General features: G+C 30.2%; 1 protein-coding gene and 1 pseudogene across 1 annotated transcript; both read right to left on the reverse strand.

Annotated features, from left to right (window-relative positions):
• Positions 1 to 219: 219 nt before the first annotated feature.
• Positions 220 to 5,270, reverse strand: LOC111904607 (protein PNS1-like; annotated as a pseudogene).
• Positions 5,271 to 9,403: 4,133 nt separating this feature from the next.
• LOC111904560 (uncharacterized) lies at positions 9,404 to 14,486 on the reverse strand. The gene is made up of 7 exons (XM_023900313.3): positions 14,064 to 14,486; positions 13,023 to 13,495; positions 12,041 to 12,224; positions 11,707 to 11,931; positions 10,768 to 10,884; positions 10,440 to 10,673; positions 9,404 to 9,800 (listed from the first exon to the last, which is right to left on the reverse strand). Exons 1-7 carry the CDS (start codon positions 14,130 to 14,132, stop codon positions 9,582 to 9,584), a joined length of 1,521 nt encoding a protein of 506 aa, XP_023756081.1. The 5' UTR covers positions 14,133 to 14,486; the 3' UTR covers positions 9,404 to 9,581.
• Between the last annotated feature and the right edge of the window lie 723 nt (positions 14,487 to 15,209).

Raw genomic sequence — 15,209 nt, forward strand, 5'->3', positions numbered from 1 at the left:
TGACATTTAGAACTAAAACTAGTGGTTTGTTAAAATATATGAATTGGGTCCATTAAGAGAAAATTTTAACATTTTTCACTCCTAAAGATTGCATTTGTATCATTTTTCATCCCTACCGTTTAAGTTAACACCTAAGCCATTAAGTATGTAAAATGACTTTTTTGCCCTTATCTATTCATTTTTGTCCATCTACATGTAACATGAACACCGGTTCTTGATGAACATGAAGGAGAGGGAGAAGATGAAGATACGGGCAAAATGGTCATTTATAGTTTACCGTTTACTTACCAAGATCATGCCCAATAACCCTACGGTGGACCCCATCATGATGACACGGTCAGAATGTTTAATCCTGATCAAAACAACAGCACAAGTTCCGGTCATAAGCCCACCCAAAAAGGATATGTTATTCCTACCCTGATATTATATACTTACCCTCTTAATAATTATTTGTTAGGTGATATATTTTAATATTACTCGCTTTCAAGATTTTCAACCAATCAAATAATAGAAATGTTAATTTTACAAAAGGTTGTTAAAATGACTTTGAAAGTGATGGAATCTTTCAATTGTCTCACGTATCTACGAATTCGTGCCCATTTAACCATTTCTCTTTAATATTTAATATTTATAGTTATAGCCCTCTAATTTGATCTTACTTAGAGTTTATATCCTTCTCAGTTTCTAAAAATACTTTTAGCTCTCTCTCTCTCTCTCCCTATATATATATATATGTATATATATATATATATATATATATATATATATATATATATATATATATATATATATATATACACACACACACACACACACACTCTCTCTCTCATTAATTTGACGAAAATACATTTAGGACTTTTGAGTTATATTATTTGATATTTTAGAAAAAATTATATTTTTGGTCATATATATATATATATATATATATATATATATATATATATATATATATATATATATATATAGAGAGAGAGAGAGAGAGAGAGAGAGAGAAAGGACCAAACATATAATTTTTTCAAAAATATCAAATAGTATAATTCAAAAGTACTAAACGTTTTTCTTTTCGTCAAATTAATATAAAAGATTAATAATGATATGTACTAAAAGCTTAATAAATAAAAGGTATTAACCTTTAACTTCTATATAAATGTAAGGGGGTGAATTTGAAAGTATTAAAGTTATTAAAGAAATAAAATTGATATTGAAACCATTATTATATTAAAGAAAAAGAGGAGATGAATCATAAATATATATCAAGTGACGTGATAAACCATTATTACATTATTCAATGTATTTAAGCTTTAGTTCGTGTATTTGAATTACCTTAAAAAAACTTTGTTTTTTTTTCCTTAATTAGCTAAATATTATATTAGAAGTTATGTCAAAATATTATTTTATTATCATTGTGTTGTAACTTTTTTTTTAATAAAATAAAAATATTTCTATATTTTTTATTAAAATAGTATTATTAAATTATCTATAAATAAACTAAATAATATTTTAGTAAATAAGTTTAATTATTAAAAGTATCAATGATTAGTAAAAAGTATATATATTCATTAATTTAATTAGTTAAAGTAATAATTATAGGGTAGGAATAAGTGGAAATGAGGTAGGGATAAATAAAGCTCACCCAAAAGCATCCTCATTAGGCTACCCGGTATGGGGGTAGTTTCACGCGTCTTGGGCTGAGGTGGCAACCTCTCCCACGTGTGAACACCGCCCCCAAGTCTGTTGGGCTGCGTGTGACGTGAGGCAGAAGACGGACGAAGACAACGCTGTTGATTGGCCAATTCATTTTTCGAACGGTATAATATGACCGTTTAATTAAAAAAATAATAATAAAATAAAATTAAAAAAAAATTTAATTTTTCAAATTCTCTCAATATATACATCCACTTTATTCATAATTTCCACTAAACCACACCCACATTTTTTCAAAACAAACACACACATCAAACCAAAAAATGGATAATTTTCCACCTCCAATTATTTCGTCTTCTGATGATAATGATTCCGATGACGATTTTATTTTGTATACGCTGTTATCCGTGGCACGATACGTGGTACGTGAGAGGGGCGAAAGTTCAAACGTCGACAAGAAGCATAGAAAATGGATCAACTGGGATCGAGAGGCGGCACATGAACTTTTGGTACGTGATTATTTTGCCGTTGATAGTTTATATGATCTATCTAAATTCGAAGAACGTTTTCGTATTAGTAGAACTTTATTTTTACGTATCGCTAGAGATTTGGCACGTAATTATGAATTTTTTCAATTACGATGGGATGCTAGAGGTAAACGCGGTTTTACCACAATACAAAAATGTACGGCCGCTCTTAGACAGTTGTGATATGGTATAACCGCAGACGCATCAGATGAGTATCTGAAAATGTCTGAGAAGACTGGTTGAGAGTGTACATATTTATTTTGTGAGTATGTCATAGAGCTTTACCGTGACATATACTTGCGACATCCGACTAAAAGCGATGTCGAACAGTTGTATTCCGCACATCAAGCGAAACATGGTTTTCCAGGGATGCTTGGTAGCATTGATTGTACACATTGAGAGTGGGAAAATTGTCCCAACGCGTGGTGTGGCCAGTTCACGCGAGGTGATCATGGGGTGCCGACTGTTATTTTGGAGGCGGTGGTTTCAAATGACCTATGGTTTTGGCATGCATTCTTTGGTATGACCGGGTCAAACAATGACTTGAATGTGCTCCAAGCGTCTCCGATATTTAACGATATTTTACAGTGCAAAGCACCAGAAATGTCATATGTTGTCAATGGAAATGAATACAAATATGGGTATTACCTAGGTGATGGGATATATCCAGAATACGCTACGTTTGTCAAGTCATACACATTTCCGACCGACGATAAACGGAAAATGTTCAAGTTAGCACAAGAATCTGCAAGGAAGGATGTAGAACGGGCGTTTGGAGTCCTCAAACAAAGGTGACACATAATCAAACATCCGGCACGAACATGGGACAGAGAAAAATTGAGAACCGTGTTGACTGCTTGTGTTATTTTACATAACATGATAATAGAAAAAGAGAGTATGACTATTTGCTCATATACCACAAACGATATACTTAACCCACCCGCAGTAATACAAGTTGGGAGTCCGGCATACTTCTCAAGGGTTTTGGAAATACAAAACCGTGAAACACATCACAATTTGACCGAATACATATGAGAACGATAATTTCAAGGGCAAAATGACGGTGAAGACGACGATGATGACGATGGTGACGATGAGGAGGATGACGATGGTGGAGACGATGTGGATGATACCGGTGACGACAACGACGACGATTAGAATTTTCCTATGTTTTTAATGTTTTTTAATTTTTATTTTATTTAGACAATGTAATGTTATTTTTCTATGTTTTTTTTATGTTTTTTGATTTTTATTTTATTTAGACAATGTAATGTTTAATTTTACTAATTTAAGTTTTAAATTTCTATGTTTTAATTAATGAAATGTGCTCTTATTTTTTATGTTTTAAAAAATTAATATATGTTATAAATTATGTTTTTTAATTAATATAATGGTCAAAAAATAAAAATAAAAAAGAATTTGTGGAGTGGTAACCATTTCCAGTCTTTAGTGGGTTGGTGGTGGGTTGGGTGTGAAGCTGACATGGCGCATATGTGGCAGCACTTTTCCGGTGAGATGGGTGTGACCACTCCCCATAGCCTTGGTAAACAGCTCCTGAACAATCATAGGCAATAAGTGCTTCAACACCAGTTGATTGGAATAACTCCCATGCGTCTCTTGCTGAGTGATTAAAACTTTTTCCCATAAACTGCAATCTAAAAGTTATAAAATTTTTTAAGCCAGAAAAGTCAGATGCTATAAATTGATTTTGAAATATATATATATATATATATATATATATATGCTCTTGTACGTATGCGTATTTGTTGAAGAAACGAACAAGGGTTTCAACTAGATGAAAGAGGAAGTCAACACAGCATAGAAGACATTCATTGTTGCCAATTTTTGATCTGAATCCCCTAATCTGATATATGGAATGAAATCGTTTAATCAGTTAGAATGATGAGAGAAAACTGTTTGTTTTGTGTGATGGAATGGAATGGACCATTCTTGAAGGAATGTGATTCCTTCCCTTTTGTTAATTTTCATTCCTTAGGTAGGAGGTGTTTTTTTATTTAATTCCATCATGGAATGGAATGTAAATTTTCAATGTAACCGATTTTTATTTATGTAATTTATAATGAATAAAAATCGTCTTTTTCTTTTTTAAATTTCTTGACTTCAGTTGAGAGTAACAATTATATTTTCTATAAAAGTTACTTGAAAATTTGTTTTTTATTACAATATCATTTGGGTTTCAATGGGCTTTAAATCACAAAATGACAAACTATTTAGCAAAATATTATTTTTTCACACAAATTTGGAGAAATCTTCAAAAAAATATTGCAAAATGACATGATTTTCACGAAATAGATAATAAAAAAAATCCGGGAAATTACTTTTTTATGAAGAACCGTAAAAAGGTGGTCAAATGATGATAAAAGACCACCCTTTTTGGTCATTTTAGTGATTACCCCTTAATTTGTTTTCATTTTCTTCATAAAATTTTATTAATTATAATTTAATAATGTATAAAGTAGAGTTAAAATTCTATATTGCATTTCAATGAAACATAAAAAAATTCAGCTGAATATTCATTCCAATCCTACAGACCAACCAAACATAATCATGGAATGTAATAACTCTGACTCATTCCATTTCCATTCCATTCCTTTTATCATTCCATTCCATTCAACAACATAGATAAAGAAAAGTAAATAAAAATTTAAATGTAAATATTTACCTGCCACCGAAGTGTTTGGATAGCAGCAGTGAAAAGTGATCCATAACATAGCATATCTCAAAGATTGCATCAAAGGATTATTAGGCATTGATGCTGCCTCTTGACCTCCATGGATAAGCACAAGAAACACCATTCCAGATGCTATAACATGAACAGCTATAACATGAACAGTATTACAAAGAACTGCCCATTTGTAGAAAACAAACTCACTGACAAAACCTACAAAGTAATTAAAACATCATTTGTAGATGTCAATTGTCATCACATGAAGGGCAAATCTATCCTAAATAAAAGGTTTTTTTGGTAAGTAAAACTCGCCACCTCACCACAAGTAGCCACCAGCGTCCACCATCACCAATGCTTGATGCCACCACACCAGCTGCACCAAATGACCATAGGGATAGCCATAGACACATGATAAAAATTAAAATAACTAACATATCAATAAATTCTTACAAATAATAATAAATTTTTATACCCTAAATGGCGCCGTAAATCCTGAAACGGAGTATTTAAAAGTTTGACCATGCTCCGACAGTAATAAATATTTATCTATCTTGTCCACGTATCCTCAAGGTCGACATAGGTAAAGTCCCACAAATAGCTACCCCAAGCAGAACCGCCAAAAAAAATATTATTTATAATATAAATTAACATTAATAATATGAAACTTTCAAAGTAAACAAAGAAATACTTGTTCCACACATCCAAATTCTCAGCAAAAAAAATCAGTCTTGCGGCACTCAATCGTTTATTTCTTTTCCCAAAAATCCTTCACATAAAACGTATATCAGACAGACACAGACTCTAACTGCATCATCGTCGCTAGCTTCTAAGAATGGATGATTTAAAATAAAACTTTTCAGGTCACCAATTTTCACCGAACTATTTGTATTGTTCGGAAATAGACGTTCACGCAATAAATTTCTTTTTTTAGTAGTAACTTTTTTTTTCTAACACTTTTTTGCCAATATTTTTGGGATACTCGCCGAAATTAAACCCGATTATCAAACAAAACTCTTCCGGACCATATGTCATTTTCGTATACCCGACTCTAAAATATAACCGGTTTATGCCATCTGGGGATAAAACATCGTCCGACCGTATCTGATGAAGAAACATATTGTGGAACAACAATTCGTCCCCTTGTAAATGAGGGACGTCCAACAAGTAACCAAAGATAGTGCGTCTAAAAATATCGCGTCTTGAACCATGTACACCTCAAATACTTCCCATATGTTACACCCCGATCATTTTAAGTTCACAATAACTTTCACATTGAAATTATTATAATCATGGTGCAAACAACAACAACAAATTAAAAACTAAACAACTATTTTCTTTAAAAATATTCGGATATTAAATGGAATAACTAATCCAACATTCAATTTACAAACATAAACAAAGTATAAACCAACATTCAATCAATAATTTCTATATTTATTCTGAAAAACAATAACAAACTATAACAATTTTTAAACTTAAACGACAACTATATACAAATTTTCAAGTTTTACGACAACTATACAAACAACCACTAACCAATAGTATTGTAATTATTATTGTAAACAAACTACATGAATGCAATTATACATGATTTTGGAACAATTTTTTCATCTTTCAACTTAAAAAAAAAACAACATATTCTAACATTTTTACTAAATGTACAACAAGCCAATACACATTTTATGCAATCTATACTTGTACATTCATACAACCACTAACAAAATACCATTAAAACTTCAAGAATACTAATAAATAATATTATATCTATCAAATACAACAAAATTATCCAATAACAAACAATAAAGTTTGATTTTCTTTTACAAAAACTAATACAATAAATAATAAATAAATAAAACATACATTAAATAAATGTTGATTAAAACATAAAATGAGTTAAAATCTTACCATATTTTCAGGATTGTTGAAGAAATTATCAATTTTGTGGAATAAATCGTCAAAGGAAAAGAGAGTTTTCCTAAACTTGTGATTGAAAAATGAAGGAAAAAAAAATGTTTTTATACAATCCTATTACGAAATCGCAGATGGACTCACAAAATCACAGATGGACTAATCCATTTGCGAATGTACAAGTGCCTAAAGCATAGCCGTGCTTTAGGCACTTGTACATTTGCAGATGGACATGGAAAATCACAGATGGGGTGTTTCCATCTGCGACTTAGGGGCTATTTTTGCAATTTCCGTTTTTTTGGCTATTTTCCACAAAATAATTAAGGTATTAGGCTAATTTTGTAATTTTCTCTTTTAATATATTTTGGGCCTAGTTTACATAAATAAGTTCCAAAATTATCAATTTGGGCGCAATTTTTGGCTTATTGTAATATTTTAGTCGAAAATTTTGTATGATTTATATTTGGGTTATGAATTTAAGAATTTAATTATATAGAATATAGCTTAGCTATTTTTTTTCCTGAAATACACACGATGGGGACCAGTTTAGAATATATATATATATATATATATATATATATATATATATATATATATATATATATATATATATATATATATATATATAGGGTTAGGTTATTTTGTTTTTACTAACTATTGTGTGCCAGAATGCATAGATCTGGACCAATGGATGAAATTAATCAATGAACATGATTTGAGAGTGTATCATATTACAGTGGGATAGCATGTACCATATAATCACACAAATTTTAGCAAAAGGGTATTTTGGACAATTAACTACAATTATAAAAAGAAATTTTCGGATTTTTAGGGATAATTAATTCTCATAATTTTAAATATCTGAATTTTTTTAATTAATTCAATTTTAATTATAACATAATTTGAAAATATAACCGATTTTATTCTGTCAGAATATTTTTTTTGTTAGAATGGTGTTCTTTCAGAATTCTATTCTATTAGAATATTTATTGAAGAATAACAAAATTTTTGAATCTGTGGTTGAAAAATAAGAACATTCTAATATATTTTTATACATGCGAACTTAAATATAAATTCATACATATTCTTACAGACTAAAAGTCTTATACATTTTAATATAATTATATATATTTTAAAAGAATATCAACAAAAATGAATAAAATTCTTAAAATATAACAACATTCTTAAATTGTAGGTATGATCAAACTATATTCATTCTTCAAGTTATTCCTATTAGGTCTTCAACGCATTCTTCCAACAATTCCTATCATAAATACAATAAAAACTAATAATGGTTAAAAACATGTTACTTGCAATAAACTATCACTTTATATATTCTGGTAGAATATATAGAATATGACAGAATACATATAATATATTCAGGCAAAATATATCTATTAGAATGCAACAGTAAAATTCTATTGGAATGCACACTTATCAACTAAAAATTATAATGCAACAGTAAAATTCTATTATAATGCAACAGTAAAATTCTATTAGAATGCATTATCAACATATAAATGCTAAAATTTTATCAGAATAAACCAAATTCTTTGTAAATGAAACATTTGAAGGTGTTTACATTATCAAAATCTATAATGTCCATATGAATTAAACAATTAGGAACGAGATTGTGATACACTGAATTATGTGCATAAGAGTAACATAATAGAAGAAAAAGGAACAAACACAACAATTAATCCAAATATAACTCAATGATTATTAGACAAACTATTTAATCCAATTTCATCCAACGAGTTGTGAAATGTATACAGATGAAGTTGGTGAAATTTTAAACAATGAAAAAACTCACAAAAGTAAGAAATAGATGAAGTTGGATTAATTTCATCCAATGAATTGCACATAGATACAGATGAAGTTTATGAAATTCTAAACAATAAAAAAACTCACAAAAGTTATCATCTTCTCGGCAGCAACAAGTGAACAAACCTTAGAAATTTCGCTGCTAGTGGTTCTCCGATTCATAAAGCTAGTGGTTCGATCGTGGTGTGGGGTGGTGCTGCTGTTCTAGTGGTGTCGAAATAAGAAGAGGAGAAAAGTTTTCGGGGCTTGTAAACAGAGAACAAAATGATGGTGGTGGTGCACGATGATTTTAGGAGAAACAGGGAGAGTCGACTTTGGGCTAGGGTTAGAAGAGGAAGATGTCGAATAAAGGGATCTGTTTTGTGATTTTGTAGTGTTTATTAACAAAATTTCCATATTTAAAGGGTATTAATGATTTTAATTATTTACCATATTTATCATAATTAAAATTACTATTATACCCTTTTATGATTTATTATTGAATTTATTTTTTCTTAATTCTGATTGGTTGTTGAAGGCACACAATACTTGTCAAAAACATTTGAACCTAACTCTCTCTCTCTCTCTCTCTCTCTCTCTCTCTATATATATATATATATATATATATATATATATATATATATATATATATATATATATATATATATATATATATATATATATATATATATATATATATATTATATTTTGCATATTTCTTTAAAATGAGAAATATTTTATGATTTTGTTATAGCAATGAGAATATTTAACCAAAATGGTCTATATATAAACAATTTTACTGACCTAAAACGTTATCCATGGTAAAAAAAAATAAAAAAAAAAACACGATCATTACATCATATGATAATAAAACATTTGAAATCATTCTTAGTTTCTTACTAAAGTGAATAATTAGATCATGACCCAAACATAAGAACAAAAAACTATACATTATAAAACAAAATGACCATTAAATTCTCAAAAAAGTTAAAAACTAAATGTTTAAAAAATCATACGGTAATTGTTTCTTGTATACGGTCAACAACAGGTCGATTCCGGTTCAATACCTGAGTTCCTCGTGAACTTCTATGTTGGAGACGCTCGTGCAGCGTCTCTGACATCTGGTTAAAAAACTCTGGGTCCCACCTGTGTATCAACAATGGATCTTCTGCATAACATATGTATATCGATGTAACCGCACTTTCAACCACCACCATCGCCAATCCAACCTACAAAACATATCATATTATAAAATAAATTGGAAATATACATTTTTGGTCCCTACATTTTGCTGATTTTTTTCAATTTTGGTCCCAAAAAATTCTCTTGGAATTTTGGTTCTTATTTAAGATTTGTAATGTTTTTGGTCCATATTGCAAATGACTATTTTTGGTCACTAAGTGTAACTGATTTTTGCAAATTTGGTCCCAAAAATATAGTCATTTTATTTGGAACAGAACCAAAAACTTTATAAAACCTCAAACGAGGAGCAAAACTGTAAGATAATTTTTTGGAACCAAAATTTTAAAAAATCAGCTATACTTAGGGACTAAAATGGTAATTTTCTCTAAATATATGTTTAGAAAGTAAATAATTTAACTTTTAGAACAAAAAACTAGTGGTTTGTCAAAATTTACGGATTGGGTCCCTTACGAGAAAACCTGAACATTTTTCACCCCTAAAAAATGCATTTGTATCCTTTTTCGTCCCTACCATTTATTAAGTATGTAAAATGACTTTTTTGCCCTTGTCTATTCATTTTTGTCCATCTACATGTAACATGAACAGTGGTTCTTGATGAACACAAAGGAGAGGAAGAAGATGAAGATAGGGGCAAAATGGTCATTTGTAGTTTAACCTTTACTTACCAAGATCATGCCCAATAACCCTGCGGTGGACCCCATCATGATGACACGGTCAGAATGTTTAATCCTGGTCAAAACAGCAGCACAAGTTCCGGTCATAAGCCCACCCAAAAGCGTCCCCATTAGTAAAACAGCTCCTGAACAATCATAGGCAATAAGTGCTTCAACACCAGTTGATTGGAATAACTCCCATGCGTCTCTTGCTGAGTGATTAAAACTTTTACCATAAACTGCAATCTAAAAGTTTTAAAAATTTTTAATAAAATTAATAAGCCTGAAAAGCTGGATGCTATAAATGATTTTGAAAAAATATAAATATATACATATGCACCTGTACGTATGCGTATTTGTTGAAGAAACGAACAAGGGTTTCAACTAGATGAAAGAGGAAGTCAACACAGCATAGAAGACATTCATTGTTGCCAATTTTTGATCTGAATCCCCTAATCTGATATATGGAATGGAATCGTTTATTCCGTTAGAATGATGAGAGAAACTGTTTGTTTTGTGTGATGGAATGGAATGGACCATTCTTGAAGGAATGTGATTCCTTCCCTTTTTGTTGATTTTCATTCCTTAGGTAGGAGGTGTTTTTTATTTAATTCCATCATGGAATGGAATGTAAATTTTCAATGTAACCGATTTTTATTTATGTAATTTATAATGAATAAAAATCTTCTTTTTCTTTTTTAAATTTCTTGACTTCAGTTGAGAGTAACCATTATATTTTCTATAAAAGTTACTTGAAATTTTGTTTTTTTATTACAATCTTATTTGAGTTTCAATGGACTTTTAATCACTAAAATGACCAAATATTTTGCAAAAAAATTTTAATTCATCAAAAAAAAATTGCAGTTTTTTTATATCGCAAAATGACATAATTTTCACGAAATAAATAATAAAAAAATTCAGGAAATTACTTTTTTATGAAGAATTGTAAAAAGGTGGTCAAATGATGATAAAAGACCAGCCTTTTTGGTCATTTTAGTGATTACCCCTTAATTTGTTTTCATTTTCTTAATATAAATTTATAAATTATAATTTAATAATGTACAAAGTAGAGTTAAAATTATACATTACATTTTAATGAAACATAAAAAAATTCATCTGAAGATTCATTCCAATCCTATAGACCAACCAAACATGATCATGGAATGTAATGACACTGAGTCATTCCATTACCTTGTTTATTCCATTCCTTTTATCATTCCATTCCATTCAACCAAATAGATAAAGAAAAGTATTTAAAAATTAAAATATAAATATTTACCTCCCACCGAAGTGTTCGAATAGCAGCAGTGAAAAGTGATCCATAGCATATGCTTCCAAAAGAAGTAGTCACAGCATATCTCAAAGATTGCATCAAAGGATTATTAGGCATTGATGCTGCTTCTTGACCTCCATGGATAAGCACAAGAAACACCATTCCAGATGCTATAACATGAACAGTATTACAAAGAACTGCCCCTGTCCAAAACAAACTCACTGACAAAACCTACAAAGTAAACACCATTTGTACATGTCAATTGTCATCACATGAGGGGCAAATTTGTCCAAATTAAAAGAATCTTTTTTTTTTATATAAGTAAAACTCGCCACCTCACCACAAGTAGCCACCAGCGTCCACCATCACCAATGCTTGAAGCCACCACACCGGCTGCACCAAATGACCATAGGGATAACCATAGACACATGATTACCATGAATGCACATGCTATTCTCATGACATTTGGTAGCCTCCATACCATTTTTACAGCTCTTTGTAAAACCAACATGGTAAATGGAAGTCTGAATACAAGGTAAAAAAACACTTAATCAAGATGTGTGTTTTAAAAAGATTGTGTTGTGTTGAATTTGAATCCTTTTGTTACTGTTTCATAAGAAGGCAAAATGCTAGTCTTTAGTTTTTCCTTATGTTATTGCATTGTAAAGCATTGTACTTTGAAATGTTTTTGAATTATGATGACATGGAACAAGTTAATAGGTTTTTATGAAATGTCATTGTCCACATAGGATGTACACAGGTAATATATTGCTGACATGGCATCAAATATTTGTGAACATGTTTAACTTGTGTAAACATGAAATAGTGATCTTTTGTGAACATGTTAAATTCATGGAATTATGTTTATTATAAAGATGTTTGATTCAATGTATGATGTGTTAAGATACAAAACTTTGATGATAATTTTTTTTTATTAAATATACAATATGGACAGATTTCTAGAAAAATTCAATTTTTTTCCACGTCAGCAGTATATCACAATTCACACATGTACATGTCATCATAATTCAAATCAGCAGGATTCCCATTGCTGTGATGTGTAAACTTTTTTAAGTACAATTTTCTAATAAGAAATAGTTTGAAGTACAATGCTATAATAAGAAAAAAAAAAAAAAAAAAAAAACTACATTGCTATTTCTTGCATTTTCCCATTCAAAATAATAATTTGAAGTGGTAGAGGATAATAGAGTAATCTACATGCTTGCAAATCCCATATCAGTTGATTATTCTAATCATCAATTATAAAAGCAATAACTTTTGACATAGTTATATTATATACAAGTCTAAGTCTTGAGTATTACCTGTCTATGACGGATATGATATATAAAAACTGCAAACCAGAACCGATAGCAAAAGCAACACCCCAAAAGACCATTTTGCCCCAAAAGCACAAAACACTAAGAACTGCAAGATAAGTAGTCAATATGTGGACAGAAATCCTCATCATTTGATTTGCACGTGAACCAAGTAATAACAACCAAGCCCATCCAAGAAGTGTCCCAACTCCAGCAGCAATGGCATAAAGTGGCCAATAGTCTTCTGTTAAATCAGCTTCATTTCCAAGAAACTTGTATGTGTATTGATCCAGTTTAAGTCTATCTTTCTTTCTAAATCTATTAAGTCCAAGTACCCCAAGTGCAAGACCTACTAATACTAAATGCAAAAGAAAGATCCCTAGCCAGAATACATCATGCCAATGACGCGAGCCTTCAAAACCTGGTCCCATTACCATTGAATTACCACTTTCTCCACTTATGTGGCTTTGCCCTGCACTCTATAATTCAAATTCACATCTCAAATTTATGTATCAGAAATCCATGGATTACACAACAGCATAACAATAAGTACAGAAGATTAAAATGCCTAACACCTGTTTACAAACATTTATGTATCATGTATCATATCATCTAAAGGTTCGAACACTAATTGGCTCAAAATTGAACGCGATTAGACGATCAAATTCTGATTTATGTGATGTTCTTTCTATGAGCATGGATTAATAAACGAGAAAATCATCGGATGATCACGATTCTAGTTTTAAATGAATGATAGACATGTTTTGTTGACGTATCTGTTATTAATTGACAGATTGAAAGCAACAACTTGAAATTTTTTTCCTCAAAATTACACAGATCAACATTAAGTCTGGACATAAACATGTGATTCTTCAACCGTATATCGTAACAATACGCATTCAATCGAAATAATTTACGAGTATTAACACATGCGATTGTTGTCGATTATGATCATGGCGTTAATGCAAATACGCGTACAGAAGCAAAAGTTTGAAACACAAAAAAGGAAGATAATAGTACAATTAACATGCGTGAAAATCCGGTTACCTGTCGAGCGGTGTTCATAGAACCAGAGTCGTCGTCGGAAGAAGAAGGGATGCTTTGTAGTTGATTCATCGTTGGATTAACTGATAATCGGATCACGAAAACCGTTTTGTAGTGAGAATTTTATAGAAAGAAGTCAATGGAAGTAGATAATTAGGGTTTTGAATGGAAATGCCATGGAAAAAGCTGAAATTCAACGGCAACAAAATCAATTGAAGCAACAGTGTCATTGAGCACACCAGCGACAAGGAGGATAATGTTAATTGTAGTTGGTTTGACGAATTAATCTGCGTTTAATAGCGTTTTAATGAAAAAAAGGAAAAAAAAAAACAAAATAAATAAGAAGAAAATGTTTTCTTACAATGTCGATAAAAGTTCCTATGTATAAAAGTGGAGAGATTGTCAACTTTATCTTTATGATTATAATGAGCATTAATGGAATATGACAAAATGATTGTTATATTAGAAAAACTAAGATAAAGAGTAGAAACACCATTAATTTTTGTATCAAATAATCAGTATATAAAAACTAAGATAAAGAGAAGAAACACCATTTGCTAAATTTACAAACTTGAATAGAATTTTGTTTCACATATCACTTTTAAAATAATGTAGTGCATTACTTAATTGTGTAATGCAACTCACTCCCCATCATTGCTTCGTTGTGCCCACTACCAAGTACTAAAGGCCCCATGAACACTTGTCTCCTTTAGACCCAAACTTTTACCAAAACATAATTATGGTGTAAATAAATTGAGTAACAAATTTTCGTTTAAGTATAACTGAATAAATCAATGAACACGAACATATAGATTAACATATTTTCGTGTTCACATAATTCGTATAACAAATTATTTTGTTTGTTTGTGTTTGTGAAGATGATATATGCAGATGAACGAATGGACATAATTTAACGAACATTAACCAAAATAAATGAACCTAAATGAGTATATATGAACATAATCGAATATAAATGAACAGTAACATTCAAATGAAGAACTGTAAAGCTTATTCTTAATGCTTATAGCATGTTGATGTAGTAATTTTGATTTTGATTTTTCTATAAAATCTAAAAGTTTTAAAATCTTGAACCACTCTTAAGCTCTACTTTCACTATCATCAATTGTATAATATTATATATAATATAGC

The sequence above is a fragment of the Lactuca sativa genome, chromosome 3 (genome assembly GCF_002870075.4).
Source record: "Lactuca sativa cultivar Salinas chromosome 3, Lsat_Salinas_v11, whole genome shotgun sequence".
NCBI classification, from domain to species: domain Eukaryota; kingdom Viridiplantae; phylum Streptophyta; class Magnoliopsida; order Asterales; family Asteraceae; genus Lactuca; species Lactuca sativa.

Coding starts and splice junctions, on each gene's coding strand:
- LOC111904560 (XM_023900313.3), bottom strand. CDS start 14,132: ATGAATCAACTACAAAGCATCCCTTCTTCTTCCGACGACGACTCTGGT. Junction 12,225..13,022: donor ATCATATCCGTCATAGACAG/GTAATACTCAAG, acceptor CCTTGTATTCAG/ACTTCCATTTACCATGTTGG. Junction 10,674..10,767: donor ACAAATACGCATACGTACAG/GTGCATATGTAT, acceptor TAAAACTTTTAG/ATTGCAGTTTATGGTAAAAG.